Source organism: Notolepis coatsorum, assembly GCF_963971535.1.
Source record: "Notolepis coatsorum genome assembly, chromosome: 16".
Classification (NCBI taxonomy): Eukaryota; Metazoa; Chordata; class Actinopteri; order Aulopiformes; family Paralepididae; genus Notolepis; species Notolepis coatsorum.
The window spans coordinates 58,564,270-58,588,874 of record NC_140180.1 but is presented as its reverse complement, the minus strand read 5'-3'; the positions used below and the strand labels follow the sequence as shown (position 1 = coordinate 58,588,874).

The 24,605-nt window shown below is 45.2% G+C and overlaps 1 protein-coding gene across 2 annotated transcripts in view; it reads left to right on the top strand.

Annotated features, from left to right (window-relative positions):
- Positions 1 to 529: 529 nt before the first annotated feature.
- The window catches only part of rad9a (RAD9 checkpoint clamp component A), a 27,679-nt gene continuing 3,603 nt past the window's right edge, over positions 530 to 24,605 (top strand). The window contains exons 1-12 of one of the 2 annotated variants that reach the window (XM_084331925.1): positions 530 to 636; positions 847 to 903; positions 1,003 to 1,073; positions 3,218 to 3,291; positions 3,493 to 3,541; positions 4,254 to 4,368; positions 4,767 to 4,866; positions 7,232 to 7,335; positions 7,649 to 7,755; positions 22,759 to 22,823; positions 23,193 to 23,297; positions 23,815 to 24,040. In XM_084331925.1, the coding sequence (XP_084188051.1) occupies positions 870 to 903; positions 1,003 to 1,073; positions 3,218 to 3,291; positions 3,493 to 3,541; positions 4,254 to 4,368; positions 4,767 to 4,866; positions 7,232 to 7,335; positions 7,649 to 7,755; positions 22,759 to 22,823; positions 23,193 to 23,297; positions 23,815 to 24,040 (1,050 nt within the window). In that variant the 5' untranslated portion in view covers positions 530 to 636; positions 847 to 869. The remainder of the gene's footprint in view (positions 637 to 846; positions 904 to 1,002; positions 1,074 to 3,217; positions 3,292 to 3,492; positions 3,542 to 4,253; positions 4,369 to 4,766; positions 4,867 to 7,231; positions 7,336 to 7,648; positions 7,756 to 22,758; positions 22,824 to 23,192; positions 23,298 to 23,814; positions 24,041 to 24,605) is intronic. The other variant, XM_084331926.1, reaches the window with a different exon arrangement.

The window sequence follows — 24,605 nt, the reverse complement described above, 5'->3', positions numbered from 1 at the left end:
CTCTCTCTACCTCCCTTCCGTTCTATCTCCCAATCACACATGTGCACACCCTCTTTTTCTTCCCAGTGTGACCCTTGTGTGGTTACTGTATGTTGTCATAGGCTATTTTGCTAGGCATCATTTATATTTGTATGTCTGTGGTTTTAAATCTGTACAGACTGTTCTGTGTACTGTTGTTATGTTCCAGCTGTAGCAAGGCTTGGAATGCTTTTGTCTTGACATTACAGTATTGCTCACTAAAGACTTTAATTATAACTAGGATACTCACTGTGGGCATTATAAAGCTTGTAGAATACAAGATGTATACAAATAAAAGCACAAATGTCACAATACCTAAATATTTTATGAAACATTATAACATAATTCTGTAAATTATTCTGCATAGAAATCTCAACTATTGTTATTTAAAAAATAAATAAATAATGTTTTACAACTCCAAATTCTTGACTGAATGCGCAGGCGTAAAATCAAAAACACACCCATTCACCAATCGACTCTTCTGATTGGTCGACACTGAATACGCGGGTTATGACCAAGGAGCTAGTAATGATGGCGGCGTAAACAAAGTTGTCAGTGTGCGCTCTGCAGAGCTTCTGTGTTTTGGAGTGTTTTTCCAGTGTTCTGGATGTCTATACGGTAACCAAAACCATACACAAGTGGCACCTGAACAGAGTGTATTTACAGTTAGAATGTCGCTCTACAATTCGCAGCAGCTGGTAGTAGCAGTTAGCTTTGGCTAAATGTTAGTTGTCAACTTGCCAGCTGCTGTCACTTTATATTTGTATATTTAAGTTATCTCACCTGGACAACTTCAAACTTCACCTGTGTCCAAAACAATAATTGTAGGCACCATCTTCAAATAGGGCAGAATGGACTGCGTTGTGACGGGGGGGAATGTGAAAGGTAACGTTAATGTTAAATAACCGCGTTTTCAACGCCACACACGATACACGTTCATCGTTGGTTGTGAGTCCAACAGTGTGCATGTCTGTGTCCCTGCAGTGCTGGCGAAGGCCATCCACTCACTGTCCAGGATCGGCGACGAGCTGTACCTTGAACCTGAGGAACATGGGGTAAGCCGCTGTTTTGCCGATTTATGCTGCCAGTGCCTTGTCTTTATTTAACAGAATGGGTACAATACAGTTACAGAACGGCTCAATACATACAATTGTTAAGGGGATGCTGCAGACCAGAGAAATACGTTTGTCTTGTTTACATCAGGGTCCCCCATTTTCAATTCATACATTTATGTAGATTCCATAAAGGTATAACTCTCACAGTATTATGATATCGGACACTGAACTCCCTGTAGCACCCCCCCCGCAACCCCTCCTACCTCTGTTGCTATGGACATTTGATATTGAGGTCTTGTAATTGTGTATTTATGTAGTATGTATCATGTAATGTAAGTGATGTTATATGTTGTTCTATGTTGGAACTATGCTATAACATGCTGCACTGAAACCAAATTCCACCAGCCTGGCTGGGTGGTCATTAAAGATAATTGATTGAATTGATATCTTTATTTATGTTTTTTTTATTACAAATACTAAGTGTACTGTAAGAATATGGGGCAGCATATTTTTATCCTCTATCATAATATCTTTAAGATTTCTTGGGTAGGATATTTCAATAGACCAATATATCCTCTATCAAATAATGCTCCCACTACAGAATCATGTTATATTACCCCACTACTCACTCCATGTATACTGTAAGGATATGGGGAGCATATTTTGATACTCTATCATAACATCTTTATGTAATATTTTGGGCGTATTTTGATAGACTAATATCCTCTATCAAATAATGCTCCCTCCCACTACAGAATCATTTTATATTACCCCATGATGATGTTTGATGCATAAAAAAACAAGATAAAACGCTCAACTCACCCCTATATCTTTTGACAGCTGGGTGCTGCTGAATCCTAAAAGTAGTAGTTGATCATTTGAAAGAGACTAGGAAAGCACTCTAAGTTGATTATTTTAATTGCTTGACGACAGACGTTTCCGTAAATAGCCTTCCTCAGCGTGCAGGCAATCACAAATACATTCACACAGGTGTACCAACGTTATCATCTACTTTCTACATTCTGCAGCAAAGCCATGTGTACATGCAAATATTTACATGCTTACAGTTCAAAAGGTGCAATGAAAAAAAATATGTGTAAGATATTTCTCATGCTCAACATCAGTGAGAATCTCGACAGCAAGGTAGCATAGATTTATTGGTGAAAATGATTGTGAGTCATGCGTGCGCAAGCACAGGACTGCTGGTAGCACCGCTCGGTAGGTAGCATAGATCGGTAGAACACCTGTCCAATACTTCCATGACGTGCACGACTAATCCAATGCCTTTGATATTCTGTGTTTTCCACCGGTGCTGTTAATTCACTGGGTTATTCTACCCATAAAAGTGTTGAAGAGTTGCCAAACACAATACCATATCTTTATCTATGGTAATAGATACACAGAGGGTATGGCATAGCAATGCTTTATTGATTTGAATGATTGATCATTGGCTCCTGCCAAAGCAGCAGGTATAAAAACATGGCGTTACAAACGACAGACATTATCTCTTCGTAAGGTTGATTTTTTATTATTATTTTTTTTACTATCTTTTTTCCCCCTCCTCTTTTTCCGATTTTTTTCTCCCATCCCACTGTTAGTCGTTATGCCAATTCCCAACTCCCTTCCTGGTTGTTGCGCACCCCCTCTACTGTTGGTCCGGGAGGCCGGAGACTATCACATGCTATCCTCCGACACATGCGCAGCCAGCCGGCAGCCAGCCTGGCAGCTCAGATTCTCACTGGGAGAGTGTAACGTGTGGAAGGTCACACTACCTCCCTCCAGATCCTTCCTTCGCTGAGCAGGCGCCCCGACCGAACTGTAGGAGTATTTTTCTGTTTACAACGCCCAGGACCCACCCATCAGCTTTCCCACCCTCTAATACTGCCAATTGTATTAGTACGGACGACCAGCCAAACTGAAAACAATGTGGAGAGCTGGGATCGAACATGCGAACCCAGCGTCTCCAGCATTGGTGGTGAGTGCCTTGCCCACTGCACCACCTGGCCGCCCTAAGGTTGAATTGTTGATCGGTACAAAACCTTTCTACCTTGTCATGGGGAGAACGTCTGATGACATATATATATTATATATATATATATTATTATATATGCCTTTAACATTAGTCTCTCTTCTGTGTCTTCTAGCTGGCTCTTCGCTCTGTCAACTCCTCTCGGTCAGCCTATGCCTGCTTCCTGTTTGCACCGCTCTTCTTCAGCAGGTATTTATGCGTTTTGGTTTGTGCATCTATTTGTGGCAGGTCTGTCTGGTGGACCACCACAAATAGATTCATCATGTATGAGAATTTGTTGTATATGTTATGTACTGTGATTAAACACTGACGTTCTCTCAGTCACAGGGCACATCTAGCACATCTAGCATGAGGGACACTTGTGACAAACTTTCTTCACATCTTTTGTAGGTACACTGTTCCCCTGGGACATGCCTTCCGCTGCAAGATGGCCATTAAGGTAGAGAGAGAGGGATGAGTACACAGGCTCATGTTGTTTCTACGGTTCCTTTATTATGTCTTTCTTTCTTTCTTTCTTTCTTTCTTTCTTTCTTTCTTTCTTTCTTTCTTTCTTTCTTTCTTTCTTTCTTTCTTTCTTTCTTTCTTTCTTTCTTTCTTTCTTTCCTCACTTCTGTGGCCTTTGTTGGGCTATTTTTATGAAAGTGCCTTAAAGGCCAAATCAGTGATCTAAACATAAACAAAATGTGTAGCCCCACCGCAAAACATGAGATATATGAATAGAGATATGCTTTCGTTCTACTGACTGAGCTCTTGATACAAGGACAACGGGTATATTATGAGTTTTTATTTTTTATTTATTTGGATGTTTATGTTGTATTTGTTTGTAAACCTTCTTAAAAGATGTATGTGATTATAGTGTGATATAATGTATTATCTTAAGTACCATAAATTAATAGGCAGTATTTTCATATGTTATATTATTTTATAGACAGGTTATAGAACGTTTATTTCCTGTTGCAGTGTTTGCTAATACAATAGCTGACAGGAAATAAACGTGGGTTCAAGCTGTTCCCCTAGCAAATAATTTCCACTGAAACCGTTCATAATGTTGGCCCCAGCGGGAATTTAATCTCTGTCTGTGTGCTAGTGCCATGCTTGACCCGTTGCTCTCTCTATGTCCCTGTCCCTGTCTCTGTCTCTGTGTGAGTCAGAGTGTGCAGGCTGTGTTCAGGTCCCTGGCCTCTCTGGAGAAGACGGTGGAGAAATGTCACATTGAGCTAGATGGAGAGAAAAGCCGCCTTACTTTCACCCTGCACTGTAAACATGGTATGTGTGGACACTACTGTTAGATCAGCATTTCTCAACTGGTTTTGTCATTGGGTCACAGGTTTGGATGTGGTTTTAATATTCCCTTAAAGGCATCGATTGAATCAGATTTTTTTATATGGTTAGGAATATTTCTAACCAGGAAGCAGTGAGCAAATATACTGTATTATGTAAACACAATATTCTCCTGTCTGAGTTATTTTGTCCTTGACTCGGTCTGACCATCTCATCATGACCCACTTTTGGATCCTGACCCACCAACAGAGAAACAGTGATTTACAGTAGATCAGTAAATCATTTGAGTCTTCAAATTACGTGCTCTCTTTAATGAATTCATTCATTCATTCATTGTGTCACCATGCTCTAAACAGCCCTTGTTTTGTGTGTGTGTTCTGCAGGGCTGCTGAAGACCCATAACCTGTCTTTCCAGGACAGTGAGAGTTTACAAGCCGTCTTTGATAAGGACAGTTGTGCCAGCTTACTCCGAGCCCAACCCCGGTCTGCAAAATCTCTCTCTCCCTCTCTCTCACTATTACCAACAGACCTGGGGCAAACAGCATACTGAAATACCTTTTATTGTTTGCTTTATTCTTTAAGTGCCAGATAGGTGGAGTTACCACATAGGACAATGCAATCAGTGTTATAAAGTTGAGACAATCCCAGTAAGGTATTTGAAGGCGAATTCATGCAAGCAGGCTAAATGCTAAGACTTATTTGCAACAATAGATCCTTTTACTGTTTGTAACCAATGATGACGTTTTTTGGATGAGTGCTCAAATTGATGTCTCCAAGGACAGTCTGGATAAAATAACATGGATGATCTGCCCATGCTTTCAGGTTATGTTTGCCTGTTGAGTTTTACAGAGTTTTACTTACAAGATGATGTTGACAAAAACTGTCTATTACATTCATTCATTTATTTGCATTTATTTTAAATTTGTTGGACCTTATAGCGTTCTTGTTTTATTCTTGACTTATTGTTATGTTTCTTCTTGACTTGTTTAAAGAAAACGTGTCCGGCCCATGGGGACATTAACGTGTGTTGTCGGGCCTTACAAATAAATTTGATTTGATTTGGGCCTGGGCCCTATTCCCTGTACCTGGTTCAACTAAGTCGATCAAAAGTCCCATTAGCCAGATTCAATTAACCCGATGTTTGAAACCAGGCTTTCCCTGTTCCTCGAACGCTGATTCACTCTCGTTAATTCGAACCAGAATTTAACTCAGGATAATTGCGCGCGGCCGCCTCACCTGAAAAGACAGCAGGTGTCGATAGCAGAAATCCTGATTTTCTAACGGCATTGATTGATTGATTGAAAACTTTATTAACAGATTGCAGAATGGGTACAATACAGTACGGCTCAATAGCCTCACCGACGAGTTAAATGCATATCTATAGGCTAATTTTAAGTCCCTCATTACCCCAATCAATCAGATTATATTTCTTTAAATGTGCCCGCTGGCAGTAATGGAATGAATAATCGAATGAGATCTTGCTAGCGAAAATAATTAGTTCAACTCTTTCAGAATAAGTAGATAAAAACAAGCCCAAAGAGTATCTAATTGATACGAATTAATAGATACTTATGAGGATATCTGTACTGTATGCACTTAGGTATCATGTACTATATAAATACATGGTTCCCAAAGTTTCCCAGGCGCGACCCCCGAAATAACGTGTCAGAGGCTTGGAGGCTATACAGTTTCACTATTAATCAAGTTTTAATCTGTTTCGGACATCATCCATACATGCATTGAATTGATTAACCTTTGGTTTATACCAGTAACCAGTGACACCAGTCATGTTCATCACCCTCTTGTTAATCATCAGATAACAGTGCTTGAACAGATAAATGCATTTTCCTCAAATTGATTAATCAAAACGTCAAACTCTTGCAATTGCTCTTCACTTTTCTCAAGTCACATCCACGTCATCAAATCCGTCAAACAGCGCATCTCCTCAGACATTTTAATCCCAGTTACAATATCACAATAACGTGTGAGTGAATTCAACAATCCACAGATTCAGATTCGTCGTAATTCACATGCACAATCCACGCATAAAGACATTTCAATTTATGCTTGAATGAAACGCAATCCGGGCGCTCCATTAAGCAAATACATCCACAGCGGAGAATATGAAACGAATCAGAGCCAAACGCCCGATAGGTTTCATTCATTAAAAATATCCCTGCGGGATTCACATGTGCAATGCTCTGTTATTAAAATAACCACATAGTATGTGTCGCGACTCGCGAGCGCCGTATAGCTATGACATGCATTATTTAGGACAAAGTAAATCCATAGGCTGAATATGATTTATTATCAGCATTTTAGGTCATAATTCAGAATGGTATAATGGGATCTGTGAGGAAGGGAACTGGCATTTTTTTTTAGATAAATTTTTTGGCGTTTTATCGCTTTATTGCTACTGGGCAGTCCAGTAGAGAGAGACCGAGGAGGAATGGGAGACAGAGTGGGGGGAAGACATTCAGCAAATAACGACGGGTTCGGGAGTCGAACCCGGGTCGGCCGTGTCGCGGCTGAGGCTATGTGGTTCGCCACTGGGGCGCCCCAGCTGGCATTTGTTTGCGAGGGTGTGGCCTGTTTATCCAGCTAACTGAACTAAACCCTGCGCTGGAGCAGGTTCAAACTTTTTGATCTGTTTCCATAGTGATTTAGACAAACGTGCTTCGGGGAACCGACAAATCTGACTTATGTCAAGTTATCCTGAAAATTAACCGGCTAACTCAGTTAGCCAGGTATGAGGAACAGGGCCCAGGTCTGATTTATAAACAACAAACTGCATCTCTCTCTGTCTCTCTCTGTCTCTTAACAAGCCACCTTTCCTCTCCTCCGCCAGGCTGCTGGTGGATACAGTGTTGCACTTCCCTCCCTCTCTGGAAGAAATCACGGTGTCTGTGAGCGACGGACGAGTGTGGCTCAGGAACCACGTGGAGGAAGAAGGTGGCTAGGTCTTTCCTTCTTCATTCATGTTCTGATTAAGAGCATACTGTAATACCACCTAGTTGTATTTGTACACACACCATCCGCTGAAATTATAAATAAAACTACTATAAATAAATACTTTGAGGGGGGAAAATGTAACATTAATTTAATCTTTCTCCCTCTTTCTCTCTCCCCCTCCCTCTTTTCTCTCTCCTCTCTCACTTTCCCCTTCCCTCTTTTCTCTCACTCTCCCCCTCCCTCTTGTCTCTCTTTCTTCTCTCACTTTCCCCCTCCCTCTTTTCTCTCTCTTTCTTCTATCTCTATCTCTCAGACCAGTCCAAGGCCATGATGACTGAGCTGTGTCTGTCCTCTGAGGAGTTTGACCACTTTGCTGTGGGAGTTCAGACTAGCATCACCTTCTGTCTCAAGGAGCTACGGGTGAGTGAGGGGGAGGAGGGGAGGGAGAGAGACAGATGGGGGAGGAGAAAGGGGTGGCCGTTAGCCCTAGGGGTCCGTGCCGGTTCCTGAACCTAATCTTGAACCGGCCGGCACATTCAGACTGTAAAAATTGGTTCGGAACCTGAAAAGTCGGTTCTCAGCTGGATATAAATAGTTGGTTTTCCCTTGCGAACCGTGACATCATCAATGTGTGTGTCATATTCTAGGCTGTAAAGACAAGCGAAAAAGGCGAACAGCAGTGGTTCGCATTGCACTCAATCGATCCATTCAAAAGGAAGCGATTTGCGACTGATCTCAAAATGAGATTAGATTAAAATGTATTGTCATTATACAGCATAAGTACAATACACCATCCAACCAGAGTAGATGGTGCGTGGAGAAAGGCTTAGTGAGGCAGCCTCAGCGAGCAAGCGCACACACACGTACTGTATACGTGCAAAATTAATCGTTCCAGGAAGGTAGGCTTCTATTATTCTAATGACTTGTTTTATTGGGTAAGTCCTACTGTGTAAACTAGGGATTAGTCGGTCGCAGTCAACCAGCACCTGCTAAGGGGTCAGACCCTTTAGCTCAACTGGTTAGTGCGGCTGCCTGTGGATCTTATGGTCACCGGTTTAAATCTCTCGGTTACACTTATTTTATTTTTTATTTCATTAATTTATGCATTTATTTATTTCTGGAGCATTTATTTATCCACTCTGATTGGATGGTGTATTGTACTTGTGCTGTATAATGACGATACATTTGAATCTAATCTCATCTTGAGATCAGTCGCAAATCGTTTCAGCGCTACCTGTTGAGTGGATCAGCATGGTGCAGATGCAGTGCCGAACCTTTGAAGCTGTTTTGCACACGGCACATTTTGCCACTGTTGTGTTTACTTCCGCCCGAGTGACGCCCCCCGTTGATGACGGAGGACGGTGGAACGTTGGTTCTGCTTAAATACTGTATGTGTAAACGCGGGCTGGATCGCCAGAAAGCACCATGGTTCAGAGGCTTGAACCGGAGCCCTGCCGGTGTGAAAGGGCTAAGTGAGGATGCTAGCGAGTTGTGAGGGTCCTTAAGGCCATTACATACTAACCAGATCCATGGAGCAGCAACAGTACAGAAAATAATTTTGAATGTTAACTTAAAGGACCACACCAGTCTTTTTGACATGCGGATTCCAAGTCATTCTTGCAAAAATTATGGCACCCTTCTTTTTTCACAATATTTTACCATTACTGAAAATTCACGACTGCCATAGGCTTCCATTGTATCTAAAAATGTGTCTTAAACACCACATAAACCCATGAAAGTCACCACCTCGGACTAAAATGCCATGCTAACATCTGCATTTATTTTGCTGAAAGGTTTTATATTTTACGCTGAAAAGTTGCTCTTTTGTGCCTTGATACAGTGTCTAAAAATGCAATGCACTGCTTGCTGGCCTTCCGACCACTGCCACCAAGCCTCTTCAACTCATTCAGAACGCAGCAGCCCGCCTGATCTCAAACCTACCGAAGTCAGCCCATGTCACCCCACTTCTCAGGGACCTGCACTGGCTCCCCATGGCCGTACGAATCCGCTTCAAGGCCCTCGACCTGGCATATCGTGTGGCGAAGGGAACGGCTCCCGCCTACCTCCGGTCAATGGTCTCTAACTACACACCCTCAAGACCCCTACACTCTGCATATTTTCTGCTGTAATTCCAAAAACGCTAGTTATAGGCTCTGAAGCATATGATAGATTATCGATTGGCGTTTCTTTCCTATACACGCTATATACAAAAATTCAAATGTATATGATCGGTATACATTATGCTGCATCATGCGTGAAGGAAAGGGGGGGGGGTGTCGTTTATAATTCCTTGATCGTCAGTAACGGCTTTATTTAGTATGGGTTGATATATTGATCAGACTGATTGCAAACAAAGAGTTTGCAATCAAGCTGAAAGTAACGTTAGTGTCCTCTTACCGTTCGCCGATGAGACTGGAGGAAAAAGATCCCAATTATTTGATGTCGATCTGCTAGATCCATTTCCGGTTTGTATGACGCAATAAACGCCAAAATCATATTGATTATTGCGTTTAGAAAGCGATCCAAATGCACTCGAGTGTGTATATTGATCCACGCCACAATATATCTCTGGCGGAGGAATTTCCTCGGTGCACCGATCGCCACTTCCGGTTTGGCGTGAGTGTAACTCGCCCGAACATCCACCAGGCGGCGGTATTGAGGCGTTGCAATATCAGAACAGGGTGCCGCTGCAGTCCGGAGGGAGGCTGGATGAATTATGAATGCCATGGCGAAAAAATTAAATATTGATCCCAAACACGTTATACGCCGTTGTTGGTGTTCAACGCATGGCGGGCAATAGCGATTTACGCCGTTCTTGGCGCACAATGTGTTAACTAACCTTACTGTCATGCACTCAACACTTTTATTTATTATTATTTTTTTAATTATGTTTTTGGTAGATTTGTATTGGTTTTTACTACCGGGCAGTCCAGTAGAGAGAGAGAGAGAGAGAGAGAGAGAGAGAGAGAGGAAGAATGGGAGACAGAGCAGGGGTAGACATTCGGCCACGTGGTTCGCCACTCGGGCGCCCAGCACTGAACACTTTGATGAACATTGTTACTCAACTGATAGAGTTGTACCCTTCCTGCTGTCTTGTTGTACAAAACTTGTAAGTCGCTTTGGATAAAAGCATCAGCTAAATGACAAAATGTAAATGTAAAAAGGAATTCTTCCTCAGATACTGTATTATATCACAAATCACAATGGAAAAACCTTGCAGAAAAAACAAGTGACATGTAAGGTGTTAGTAGGGCATTTTAGTCAAATGTCAGATGTCTTACTTCAGTTTATGTGGGTTTCAAAACACTTTTTCAGATGTGGACTGGAAGCCTATGACTGGTGAATCCGTAACTTTTTTTCCATAACTGTAAAAGATTATTAGATTAATGATTCAAATGTATTATTGTGCTGAAGGGTCTGCAATTAGGTAAAATTAGACCTAAAATAATCCCCCTTTAAGTTAATATGTGGGAGTTAAGTTATTATTTACCACATAATGTTACACTGCTGCCTATTGATTGCATCTCAGGTTATATGACGGTGCTGCCATCTAGTGGGCCAGAGGTGGTTTAGTGTCCCCTCGTATCTGCGTCACTTCCTCTCTATGAGCTTATTGACGTTGAACTTGACCGGACCAACGGAAGAGAGCGGACGTACACACGGCGTTGCTCTCGTTAACGTTATAGTTTGACGGTGACCAAGTATGTAAAGTGGCTTACCAAGCGGACATTATACCACCAAGAGAGAGTGAGTTTTAGTACCCAGCTAATTTGATGTTTAGTAAACGTCTGGGATTAGCATATTACAGCAGACTATAGTATTCCCCATCTATCGTTACCAGTTAGCCGAAGCTAGCTAGCTCGGCTCTAATACCTAAAGTAGCTTCGGCTCATGCTTCGATAGCTGCTCTGTACTGGACATATCAGTCGATATATAACACAGACCAGAGAACATTTAGATAAGGTCTGTGTCGCTGTAAAGGGACACAACTAGTCCTACGAAGTAGCCATAGCAGTAACCTGTGGTACAGAGGGGACCAGCGTGTCTGCAGCAGCTGTCGGCGTGCGCCGTGCAGCACCACGGAGCGGAGCGAGACACTCGGACCACCACAGCGGAGCATCTGGTCTGCAGGAGCAGACTAGTGGCGCCTATTGGACCGGGCAGCGTCTTCCCGCCCTCATCAACACGCAGCGGTCTACTACTCCTCATCACCTCCATCTCTCTCATCCTGCAGAGGGAATTGTTCCTCTGTCACAGTGGTAACCGCGGCAACGTTTGGCCAGAACACTTTATTATAACTATTTGGGCGCCCATCTAAATTTAGTAATAGTATTTAATCAGGCTTTGTGTAATGTGATAACAATATTTTGTATGTATCTTTTTCCCCTTTTTTGCTTATATAAAAGCATTATGTTTCAAACAGTTTCCTCGCTCTTTCTAGTTTAGGTGACTCCATTTTAAGTTATTCACTCAGTTGTGTATTTGGTACAATTAGTTTAAGAGTTAAGGCATCCTACCACACCCCCTAAGGTGATAATTATATACAGTCCTCTAAGCTCCCGCACAATTTGGTCACTTCGAGCCGGAGTTAAACCAGATAGGATGTCACAAAAGAGCGAGGTAGGTTCAAAGGGCCCCCCCCCCCCCTTCCCTGAAGGGAAGACACGTGCTCCTAGGGAGCGTAGATTACCCTCCCGACTAGATGACTGTGTCCTGGGTACACCCAGTAGCCCTAGTTCGGAGAGCAATCAGCATATGCTAAACACATCAGCTGACCGGACAGTAGGGGACTTTACAACCCAGACGGCAGGCACACCCCAGTTAGTAGAGGGTGCTGCTGCCACACCACAGTTAGATCAGACGGCAGGCACACCCCAGCTAGTAGAGGGTGCTGCTGCCACACCGCAGTTAGATCAGACTCTGAGAACAGAGTCAGACCCGACTGACACCCCCCAGCGGCCTGAAGAGAAGAAGAGACACCAGGTGGCAGTCTCGGGTAGTAAAGACATAACTACCTTCTCGCCACTGGATACCGCCAACCAAGATGAGTATGATGAGCAAGATGAGTCTGAAGAAGAAGAGGAGAGTGACTCAGCTGAAAACGACTCGCAACCTGGAGAGGATATCAATCCCCCAGACAGAGTGGAGCTACGCGGCAGGCAGGACTTCAATCACTTCCAACCGGGAGAGTTCTTCCTAGACACTCGCAGAACTAGTAGGCCCCCCAGCAGAGCACAAAGCAGAGGGAGCGTTACAAGCCAAACAGAATTCATGTTCCAATGCATGCAACAACAACGCGAAGATGCGCTCGCAAGAGAGGCTCAACGACGCCAAGATGCGCTCGACAGAGAGAGAAGAGCCGCGGAAGCACTGGAGCGGGAGCGCGATAGAGCGGCAGCCCAGGCCTTGGAGTACACCCGGCTCGCTACCGCCCAACTGCAATCGGCCTCTGCCTCCAGGCAATCATCAAGAGCATCCACTAGGAATAACTCACCCCAGCGCCGCCAGCCTGAAAGGGAGGAGCACCCGGCTACGTATCCCCGACCCCGAAGAAGGGACAAGGCCGACTCCGAAGACCTGGAAAGGCGACTGGCTCGTCTGCAGGAGGAATATACGGCACCAGGAGAGGTGCCACCCCGCTCTCAATGTGAGCGGCTACCCGCCACACACAGAGCAACCTCCAGATCCCATCAACATTGGCCCGTAACTGCACCGGCCCCTAGGTACGACCCGCTCCCACAGCGCCCACCAGGGAGCGCCATCCCATTCTTCAAAGACAATTCTAGAAGTCAGTACCATGACATGAGGATGTGTCTGGAGTTCCTCCTGGGCGCCGCCAACCACAGCGAGCAACAGAAGTTCCTCGAGCTGTCTATGCACTGTACGCTGCCTGCGGCCAAGCTCATATGCACTGCCAACGCATACTCCCCCACCCCCTATACTTCGTCTCTCCAGGCCCTGGACGAGCGCTGGGGACGCCCGTGGGACCACATAGTGGAGGAGATCCACGAGCTGGGAGAAATGGCAGACATAAAGGACGACCACGCCCTGGACGCATACTCCTTGAAGGTACAGGCTCTGGTGAGCCTCCTGACGTTCCAAGGAGCCGCCGGCCGCACTGAGCTCTATGCAGGCTCCAACGTAGAACGCTTCGTCAGGAAGCTTCCAAAGGAAAGGGAAGAGAGGTTCCGACGGGAACACGAGCGTCTCCACCCCCAACAGCCACTGTCTACCCTGATGGAGCTCTCAGAGTTCCTGAAGTCGGAGATGAGGCACATCCGCCTCCCCAAGCGGGAAGAGCCGAGAGGCAATGGACGCAGTGGACGAGACAAGTCAGACCGAACAGGGCGGCCCGTTAGGGTGCTGACCACCGTACATGAAACCACATCAAAGGAGCACCAAGGGCCCCCGAAAGGCCAACGAGGCTTCTCCTCCCAGAAGAAAGGAGAGAAGAAGACTCCGCCGCCATGCCAGTGCTGCACAGAGGTCCACTGGCTAGACAACTGTCCCGTGTTCAAGGAGAAGACTACAGAGGAAAAGAAACAGTGGATAATAGAGAATAAGCGGTGCTGGAAGTGCGCCCGTGAGCACCGAGCAAAGGACTGCACCCTCAAGGGACCCTGCAGACAGAGCGGGTGCGGGAAGATCCACCTCACGGCCCTCCACGACCTCAACAATAGAGACGACAAGGCTAAGCCTTATGTGGCGGAAGTCCGTGATGAGCCCTCTAGAGAGCTACGCAACTACTACGTGGGCCCCGTGAGAGGCAGCACTCCCCGCGTGCTGTTGAAGATTGTGCCGGTGGTCCTGCGGAACCGCGACAAGACTCTGGAGACCTACGCGGTTATTGACGATGGCTCGGAGCGCACGCTGCTGATGCGTGAGGCTGCCATCGCCCTTGGACTCGTGGGCGACGCAGAGGAGCTGGATCTCCTCACCATCCAACCAGGGCGCACCACTATTCGAGGAGAAAGTGTGGCCCTCACCCTCACACCGGCCGGACGGCCGAAGGAAGTCTTCAAAGTGAGCCGCGTATTCACAGCTGCCGGGTTGTGCCTCTCCAGTTACGGCTACCCGATGGAGTCCCTCATGAAGAGGTACCCACATCTCCGTAATCTGGGGATCAACGCTGCAATGGAGGTGAAGCCCACCCTCCTGCTCGGCTCCGATAATGTGAACCTCACTTTACCCAAGCACATCATCCCGGGTCCACCCGGATGTCCCGTCGCCCTGGAGACTCCGCTAGGCTGGACCCTGCAGGGCCCCATCAGTCTAAGAAATCTGAACGCCCGTCAGACCCACTGCCTCTTCATTGGAGCGGGGCATGAAGACGAGGCATTGCTGGAGAATGTTCAGAGGTTATGGCAGCTGGACATTGCTCCATACAAAAACGAGAAGATACACACTCGCTCCAAAGAAGATAAGGCGGCGATGGATCTTCTCCAAGCCAAGACCAAGCGTGTCTGCGTGCGCGGTGTCCTCAGATACGCCACACCGCTCTTGAGAAGAGAGCCCATGCCGACCTTCAAGGTTCCCCCAGGAGTAGCGAAGCCGTGTCTGCTTAGCACTGAAAGAAGACTCAGCAGAGACCCCGAGACGGCTGCCGCCTACGCCACAGAAATGAGCAAGCTCATAGAGTCTGGACTAGTCAGGAGGCTGAAGCCTGAGGAGGCGGAAAGGAGTACCGAGTCATGGTACCTTCCACACCATAACGTTAAGCACAACGGAAAGAACAGAGTGGTCTTTAATTGCAGCTTTCAAGTGCGCCAGCAGAACCTCAACCGCTATCTCCTGCCCGGTCCGACTCTGACCCCTCCTCTCCTCGGAGTCATGGTGCGCTTCCGACGACAGAAGACCGCCATCAGTGGCGACATCAAACGCATGTTCCATCAGGTGTGTTTGCTCGACGAAGATAAGCCACTCATGAGGTTCTTGTGGAGAGAAAACCCAGACGACCCGGAACCGTCCATCTATCAGTGGGAGGTGCTGCCCTTCGGGACGACCTGCAGCCCGTGTTGCGCCACCTACGCCCTGCAGCTTCATGTCGACGACGGCGCCGCACCCCCCGGAGTCTCCGATGCTGTCCACCACAGTTTCTATGTGGACAACTGCCTCCACAGCGTGGAGACCGCGGAAGAGGCCTACAAGCTGGTGCATGACATACGCACCTTCCTGGCCACCGCTGGCTTTGAGGTCCGCCAGTGGGCCACCAACAACCCTGAGGTCGTCCGAGACCTCCCAGACGAAGCGAAGGCTGACAGCAGCGAGACCTGGCTCTCCCAGTCAAGTGAGGACGCCCATGAAATGACTCTGGGTCTCCTCTGGCGTTTCAAGTCTGACACCCTGTGTTACCGGCAAAAGAAAATCGAGACTCGCCATTACGTAACCAGGAGGTCGATCTACAGTACTCTGGCGAGTCAATATGACCCGTTGGGTTACATCAACCCCTACACGACTCGTGCCAAGGCTCTGGTCAGCGAGCTGTGGACTGAGGCGAAGGGATGGGATGACCCCCTACCAGAGACACTCGGGGCGAAGTGGAAGAAGTGGGAAGAAGAGCTCCCCACCCTCCAACAGATCGAGTTTCCCAGGAGCTACTTTCCCTCGAGCGTCAGTCTGACCGGCAGCCAGCTCTCCCTTCATGTATTCTGTGACGCGTCTGAGAAGGCATATGGTGCAGTAGCGTACCTGCGCGCGGTGGAGCCCGACGACACAGTCCACGTCTCCTTCATTCTTGCACGCTCAAGAGTTGCACCCAAGAAGCAGCAATCCATTCCCCGGCTGGAGCTCTGCGCAGCTCTAAGTGGAGCCCAGTTGGGAAAGATGCTGAAGGAAGAGCTGCACCTCCCCCTTCACGCGGTGTCGATGTGGTCTGACTCCACAACAGTCATCCAGTGGATCCAGTCGACTTCGTGCAGATATAAAGTATTCGTAGGAACAAGGGTGACAGAGATCCAAGAGCTTGTGGGGATCAGCTGCTGGCGATACGTTTCGACAGATGTTAACCCGGCGGACGTGATCACCAGAGGTGCGACCCTCGAGGAATTGGCACGTCCCAACCTCTACCACCGTGGACCCGACTACCTACGCAAGCCAGAAGAAGACTGGCCTTCTCCTCCGAACTTGGAGAACGCAGAGGTGGAGGTGGAACTTAAGAAGTCCATCTTCTGCGGCCTCACTGGACTCCAAGACCCTTCAAATACTGACGGTCCCAAGGTTGAGGATTGCCAGACCCTAGAAGAGCTCCAAGTACGTACCTTCCACCACCGGAACCCCGGTCCCGGAGACCCGACCCCTCTCAGCGCCGACGACTACGCCGCAGCTGAGATCATGTTGCTGCAGAGGGTGCAGCGGGAGGTCTTCCAGATCGAGATGGCGTGCTTGGGACGGAAGATGGAGCTACCAAGAGACAGCAAGCTGAGGCTACTGGCCCCCGAACTGGACGAGAAAGACCTCATACGTGTCGGAGGCCGCCTACGACGGGCTCAGGGCCTCACTGAGGACAGCAAACACCCCATCCTACTCCCCTCGAAGCATCCGGTGACTAACTTGGTGATTCGTCACTATGACACCAAATTGTATCACCCTGGAGCGGAGCGGCTCTTCGCGGAGCTCAGGAGAAGGTTCTGGATACTTCGCGGCCGGGAGGCTGTGCGGCGTTACCAACGGTCATGCACAGACTGCCAGAAGCTCAGAGCCCAACCCATCATGCCACGAATGGCTGACCTCCCATCCTGCCGCCTCCGTCTCCAAGAAGCGCCCTTCCACAACACGGGCATGGACTGCTTCGGGCCCTTCACCATCAAGGCGGAGATCGGGAGAGCAACTGCTAAGAGATGGGGAATCATCTTCAAGTGCCTCACCACGAGAGCCGTCCATCTCGAGGTGCTGGCTGAAATGACAACAGACAGCTTCCTCCAGTCATTCCGTCGATTTACTGGAAGGAGAGGGCGACCCCATACCTTATGGTCTGATCACGGGACGAATTTCAAGGGAGGAGAAGCTGAACTCATCAAGAGTTACCACCAGATGAGTGAGGAGTTGAGGGACGAGCTGGCCTCCCAACAGGTCACCTTCTCCTACAACCCTCCAAATGCACCCCACTTCGGTGGAACGTGGGAGAGAGAGGTCAAGTCAGTAAAGGCTGCTCTAGCAGCCGCGCTCAGAGGACAGGTTCCGAAGGCAGAGGTCTTCAACACCGTGCTGGTGGAGATTGAAGCCATTCTGAATTCCAAGCCACTGGGGTACGTCAGTAGCGACGCGGCCGATCTCGACCCCATAACACCCAACAGCCTTTTGATGGGGCGGCGAGACGCGGCCCTTCCCTTTGCGGTCTACGCCTCCACCGAGATCATCGGCAGAAGACAATGGAGGTATAGTCAGGCTTTAGCCGACCAATTCTGGAAGAGGTTCACCACCGAATATCTCCCATCGCTGCAAGGCCGCCGCAAGTGGATCACTGAAAGAGGCAACCTAGAACCAGGAACCCCAGTCATGATCGTGGATCAGGCGCTTCCCCGAGCCCGCTGGCTCACCGGAGGGGTGAAGAGTGTGGTAAAAGGGCAAGACGGAAGAGTCCGCTCTGCTATCGTGGAGGTCGGAGGAAGAACATACCACAGACCAGTGGCTCGACTGATCCGACTACCCCCGTACTCTGACTCTGACCAGCCTGAGTGACTACTAGACATTCAGCAGACCTCAGTACTGATTAGCGCCGCAAATCAGGGGGCGGCTGTGCTGAAGGGTCTGCAATTAGGTAAAATTAGACCTAAAATAATCCCCCTTTAAGTTAATATGTGGGAGTTAAGTTATTATTTACCACATAATGTTACACTGCTGCCTATTGATTGCATCTCAGGTTATATGACGGTGCTGCCATCTAGTGGGCCAGAGGTGGTTTAGTGTCCCCTCGTATCTGCGTCACTTCCTCTCTATGAGCTTATTGACGTTGAACTTGACCGGACCAACGGAAGAGAGCGGACGTACACACGGCGTTGCTCTCGTTAACGTTATAGTTTGACGGTGACCAAGTATGTAAAGTGGCTTACCAAGCGGACATTATACCACCAAGAGAGAGTGAGTTTTAGTACCCAGCTAATTTGATGTTTAGTAAACGTCTGGGATTAGCATATTACAGCAGACTATAGTATTCCCCATCTATCGTTACCAGTTAGCCGAAGCTAGCTAGCTCGGCTCTAATACCTAAAGTAGCTTCGGCTCATGCTTCGATAGCTGCTCTGTACTGGACATATCAGTCGATATATAACACAGACCAGAGAACATTTAGATAAGGTCTGTGTCGCTGTAAAGGGACACAACTAGTCCTACGAAGTAGCCATAGCAGTAACCTGTGGTACAGAGGGGACCAGCGTGTCTGCAGCAGCTGTCGGCGTGCGCCGTGCAGCACCACGGAGCGGAGCGAGACACTCGGACCACCACAGCGGAGCATCTGGTCTGCAGGAGCAGACTAGTGGCGCCTATTGGACCGGGCAGCGTCTTCCCGCCCTCATCAACACGCAGCGGTCTACTACTCCTCATCACCTCCATCTCTCTCATCCTGCAGAGGGAATTGTTCCTCTGTCACAGTGGTAACCGCGGCAACGTTTGGCCAGAACACTTTATTATAACTATTTGGGCGCCCATCTAAATTTAGTAATAGTATTTAATCAGGCTTTGTGTAATGTGATAACAATATTTTGTATGTATCTTTTTCCCCTTTTTTGCTTATATAAAAGCATTATGTTTCAAACAGTTTCCTCGCTCTTTCTAGTTTAGGTGACTCCATTTTAAGTTATTCACTCAGTTGTGTATTTGGTACAATTAGTTTAAGAGTTAAGGCATCCTACCACACCCCCTAAGGTGATAATTATATACAGTCCTCTAAGCTCCCGCACAATTATAATTGTACAGCACAAGTATAGTACAACAAAAAGAAGTTGGCATCTAACCAGAGTGCAAGGTAACTGTAAAGTACAATAGCAATATGCAATGTACAAGTAATTAAACTGGAGTATATATAAATGAGTATTACTGAGTAATGATGCTAATCAGATGTATTATTAGTGTTATAGTATTATGTACAGTCGGATACAGGTGTAAAAACACTGGTATAGTAAGTCATAATGGCCAGCGGTATAACTAGAATGAGTAGGTAAGGTATAGATATAATATATTTATATATACAGGTATGTAAAAAGGATTACCGTAATTCCTCTAATAGTAACCCCGGCTTGTATTTGTTTCAACTGTAGCGGGTACCAGGCTTGTATTAGGAGGAGGCCTGTATAAGAGGGAGGCCTATATTTAAAATTTTCAAACGGATCATAATGAATAAATCAGTTTGAACCCAGTAAAATGTACTGGGTTCATTTATTGAAACCAAGTACTGTATGAAATAGTAAACAGTGCAATTACAGGTGGTCACTGGTCATTTCAACGTTTTCAAAGTGAAATCAAGTAAGTAGCTCAGTATGCAGCTCAGTATATTAGTAACCCGGCTTGTATTAGGAGGCCGGCTTATAATTGCTTAGCTCAAGAGCGCACCCGGCCATTAATAGAGACCCGGCTTGTATTTGAGACCCGGTTACTATTAGAGGAATTACGGTATATGCAGGTATTTTCAGACGGATGTGGATAAATATATGGTAAATAATATATACAGCATTATTGTACATGCTATCATACAGTTATATGGGTAGACTATAGTTTGAGATGGGTAGTTGTGATTGTAGTGTAAGGCAGTTGTAGACAGTGAAGGCAGTAGGCAGGTATAAACTAAAAGATGAAAAAAGAAGGGCGCTTTGATTTTTGTATCAAGGTGCCAATGGACCTCATTCACAAACAGACTTACGAGAAAGTTACCAACAAATTTCTTCGTAACTCTGTTTTACAAACTTTTTTGGCATTCTCAAACGGCTTCTTTTCATAAATTCATTCCAGCTACGAACAGGATTTATGAACTCGAAAAGGCAGTCATAAATCGGACAGACTGGTCTGAGCCCTTGTTTTTAACTGCTTCATTTGGGAGAAATCCTTGGGGATTGTGTTCACATCGATTCTACAGACAAATATGACAATATTTGTATCATTAACAATTATGTTTTACATTTATAGTCATGACTCAACGAACCATGTCTGAAAATAAATAAATAAGAACTAAAACCAATAGCGCGGATATAGCTACTGTATAGTGGAATAGACTGTATTCATATTCCATTTATCGTCTTGTTCTCTATGATATTATTTATTGTTGGTTTTATTTATTTATTACTTTGCTTAGTGCGCACATCGCAAGAGCCAGTGAGGCAGCTGCGCTCAGCGAGCGCACACACACACACACACACACACACACACACACACACACACACACACACACACACACACACACACACACACACACACACACGTACTGTATACGTGTGTAATGAATCGTTCCAGCAACAGTAGGCTTCTATTATCTTAATGACTTGTTTTCTTTTTCTTTTATTATTTTTTTATACATAACATCAAATTAGACACAAGCATTAACAGTAAACATCCAATGAAATCACCATTTGAATCATTATAAATGTAGTATACGAGATATATACCTAATACTTGCTATCCAATACCCTACATACATAATGCTCTTGCTCACTCACCCCCCCCAGACCCCCACTTGGATAATCCATCCATTTTCATTTGTTTCTAACCAGGCACTACAATTCATATGCTAGCTTTTATTCTCTCCACCACTTCTAACCAGATTGCAATGTTGGTTTCACTGACACCTAAAATTCTTGCTGTAGAAATTTCTAGATAAATCACATCGAGATAGGTAAGAACCCATACCTTCCGGCACATTTTTTCCGGTAGAAACCATCGTGATGCTATCAGCTTTTTAGCCGCTGTGAGACCAGATAAAACTAGTCTCTTTAGCTGTATAGGGGCTGCAAACTGAAAAACATCATTCAACAACAATACAGACGGGTGTACAGGTATGTTAAGAAATAAGAGTTCTGATAATTGCTGGGACACTTCTTTCCAGAATATCTTAACCGGTGGGCAATCCCAATACATGTGCATAAATGTACCTTCATCCCCATTTGTACATAAGGAACATCTGGAGTCTTGTTTAAGTCCCATTCTGTTCAATCTTATAGGGGTCAGGTATGTCAATTATGAATATAATTAAGATTAGTTTGTTGATGGTCCGGGTTACGTGACGCAATTCGAACGTTTGCCCAGACTTCTTGCCAATCAAAATCTATTTCCAGGTCTGGTATATCCCTCCTCCAGACTAAGTCTAGGTGGAGGGTTCCATACGAGGACGTTAGTAAGTGAAAAATCAGATACGAAGCCTCTCGATGTCTCTCTTTCATAGAAGAATTTGTGATATCTGTGGTGCTCAATTGGTATCCTTAATGGGACTCCATGAGCCTTCAAACAATCCAATAACTGTGCGTAAAAATAATATGTGGAACTGGTGAGGTTAAATTTTGTATGTATGTCCTGATAGCTACAAAAACCCTGTTTGTTGAAAACATCTCCCAATGTGTGTATGCCCTGCTTTTCCCATTTGGGGTATCTTATAGGTCGTTTTCCAATAAGGAGTGCATTGTTATTGAATAGGGGAGTATGACTATGCTTGTGTTTCACGCCATATCCGGATCACATGAGTAATAAGATGACTTGTTTTATTAGGTATTATATTAGTAAGTCCTACTGTAGAAAATGACATCTTAGCGTGACATCTTATTTAGTAGTGTCAATACTGAACGACTGCACGCTTGGCTCAAGGCCACCTCCTGCTCCGTCTGCGGTCATGAACCAAGGGGGCAGCGCATATCAGCAATCTCCTAATAAAACAAGTCATTAGAATAATAGAATTGTACTGTTGCTGGAATGATTCATTACACATGTATTGTGTGTGTGTGTGTGTGTGTGTGTGTGTGTGTGTGTGTGTGTGTGAGCGCAGCTGCCTCATCAAGCCGTTTCTCCACTCGCTCTTAAGATGTGCACACTAAGCAATAGAAATAAATAAAACCAACAATATATGGAATATTAATACAGTCTATTCCACTATAGCTATATCCGCGTGATTGGGTTTAGTTCTTATTTATTTTCTCCGAAATGAAGCCTTTAACCACCTGTGCATTGTATGTTACTATTGCACTTTACTGTTACATTTCTACTCTGGTTAGATGCCGAACTTAATTTCGTTGTATTGTGCTGTCTGTGTGATTTGTGTCATTTGCAGTGTGTGTAATGCTCACAATGCCTCAATGTAAAATGTAATTGTTAACAAATATAGTTGAAATAATTAATTTGCACACGGGCTAGCGGATGAACAAGTTGGTTTCCTGTCCTGGTTGAAAGGTTTCTTTCCTACATTACACTATTCTGTTCTTGAAGGTTTTCCAGTGATGATGTATTCCTTTCCAGGGCTTGCTGGTGTTTGCAGAGTCTACCAATCTCCCTATCTCAATGTACTTTGATGAACCAGGCAGGTAAAGACACAAACATTGATGAGTTGTGTAAAAACGTAGAGCTGTCAGAATACATTTCAATATTCAAATTAAATTAGAATAATAATAAAAAAAAATAAGATAAGTATATTTGAATACCAAACTCATGTGAATGAAAAAAAAGGATTTTTTTAATTTATGAGTTGAACTGAAAACGCATCACTGGGTCCTTGATTTTGGAAACATGTGCCTGCAATGTGGTAATATGTAAATTGTATCGTTAATATTTGAATTTCATTCGAATTTGCCTAATTTCAGCCTATTCATATTCAAATGTATTCTTAGCCCTATCATCATTGTTAAAATACATAATACAAAAGTATTTATTGAGTTTATTTGTGTGTGTTTCAGTCCTGTGGTGCTGTCTCTAACAGACAGTGTTCTGGAGGTAAACTTCGTGCTCGCCACCCTATCTGATGACGCGAACCTCCGTACCCAAAACAGCAACACCAAACGGTAATGGACCATAATATGAAATGAATCATATGCTGTAGTATATTGTATTTGATATTTGGGTTTTCACATTCCACTGTGACCATAATAGTTGTCCGAGGGAAAATTTCTGTCCACCAAAATGTTGAATTCAGTGACTACTAGGTTAGAAGATTCACCAGTAACCTTTGATTTAAATGAGCCACATACTGTAATATAATTGTACTTCCAAACTGGATGGATGGCCATCTGCTGCTGTGGCTCCAATGTATTCACTGGAGGTTAGTGTTAATATCCATCTGGTTGGAAGACATCCTCAATAGAAACACAAGCCGTTATTAGTCGACTATTCGACAGAATTTGAATGAGGTTTTACTAGATGAAATTGGTCTGAAAATCTCTTCTCGTTTTTAATGTACCAATGTCTCAACCTGTTATTTAGAAAATATGACATAATCATTTAGTAGAGAAAGATATCAAGGAGATCTTTATCCTTTCTCAGACTCACTCACAGCCTCAGTCCTCTTCTACCCCCCTTCAGAGCATGTACGCCCCCTCCTGATGACTTCATGAACGACGACATCGACTCGTACCTTATCGCCATGGATACCACCGTAGCAGCGGGGCCCCTGCCGACGAGTCCACCGACGCCCCCCTTGCCCAATCGCACCCTCTCTAACCAGATACCTGTAGCCAATCACCGGACTAGGTCACACAGTGAAGAGGAAGAGGGAGAAATGGACACAGAAAGGCCTCCTAATAAAAAGGTTAGCTGCAGTATTTTCCCTCAGCGTCTCAGGAAGCAGGCCAGGACCAAGGAAACTATAAAAGAAGGAAGGGTCATCATGTCACAATACCAGCGTTCTATGCCGACTTTGGTGTCATTCTTTTGAAGCCTATATTCAAATTAAAAATATACCAGCTATGAGGAAATAATACATCAACCAATATATCAAATGTTAGCTAGTTAACAATGCAACAAATTGCAGATGATTCTGTCATTCCGTTTAGATGACCCATAAATGAGTCAAACTGAAAGTTTCCACACTTGGCACCAATGTGTACATGTGCTACACAGTGATGTAATGACCCTTCCTTTTATAGTTTTTTTGGGCCAGGACAGGGAAGAGACACTGAATCAAACGGCACAAATGACTATGTGCAACACAAGAACTTCTGATATTTTATTTTATTAGTTTGAGAAATTGTATGAATTAAAATGTAATTAGAAATGATGGCAGCTTTGTATAAGGTCGATGCTAGATCACACTTGATGATGGGTCATCAACGTTTTGTTAGGGGTCGTCAGCTTGAAAAATAAATGTAAACGTT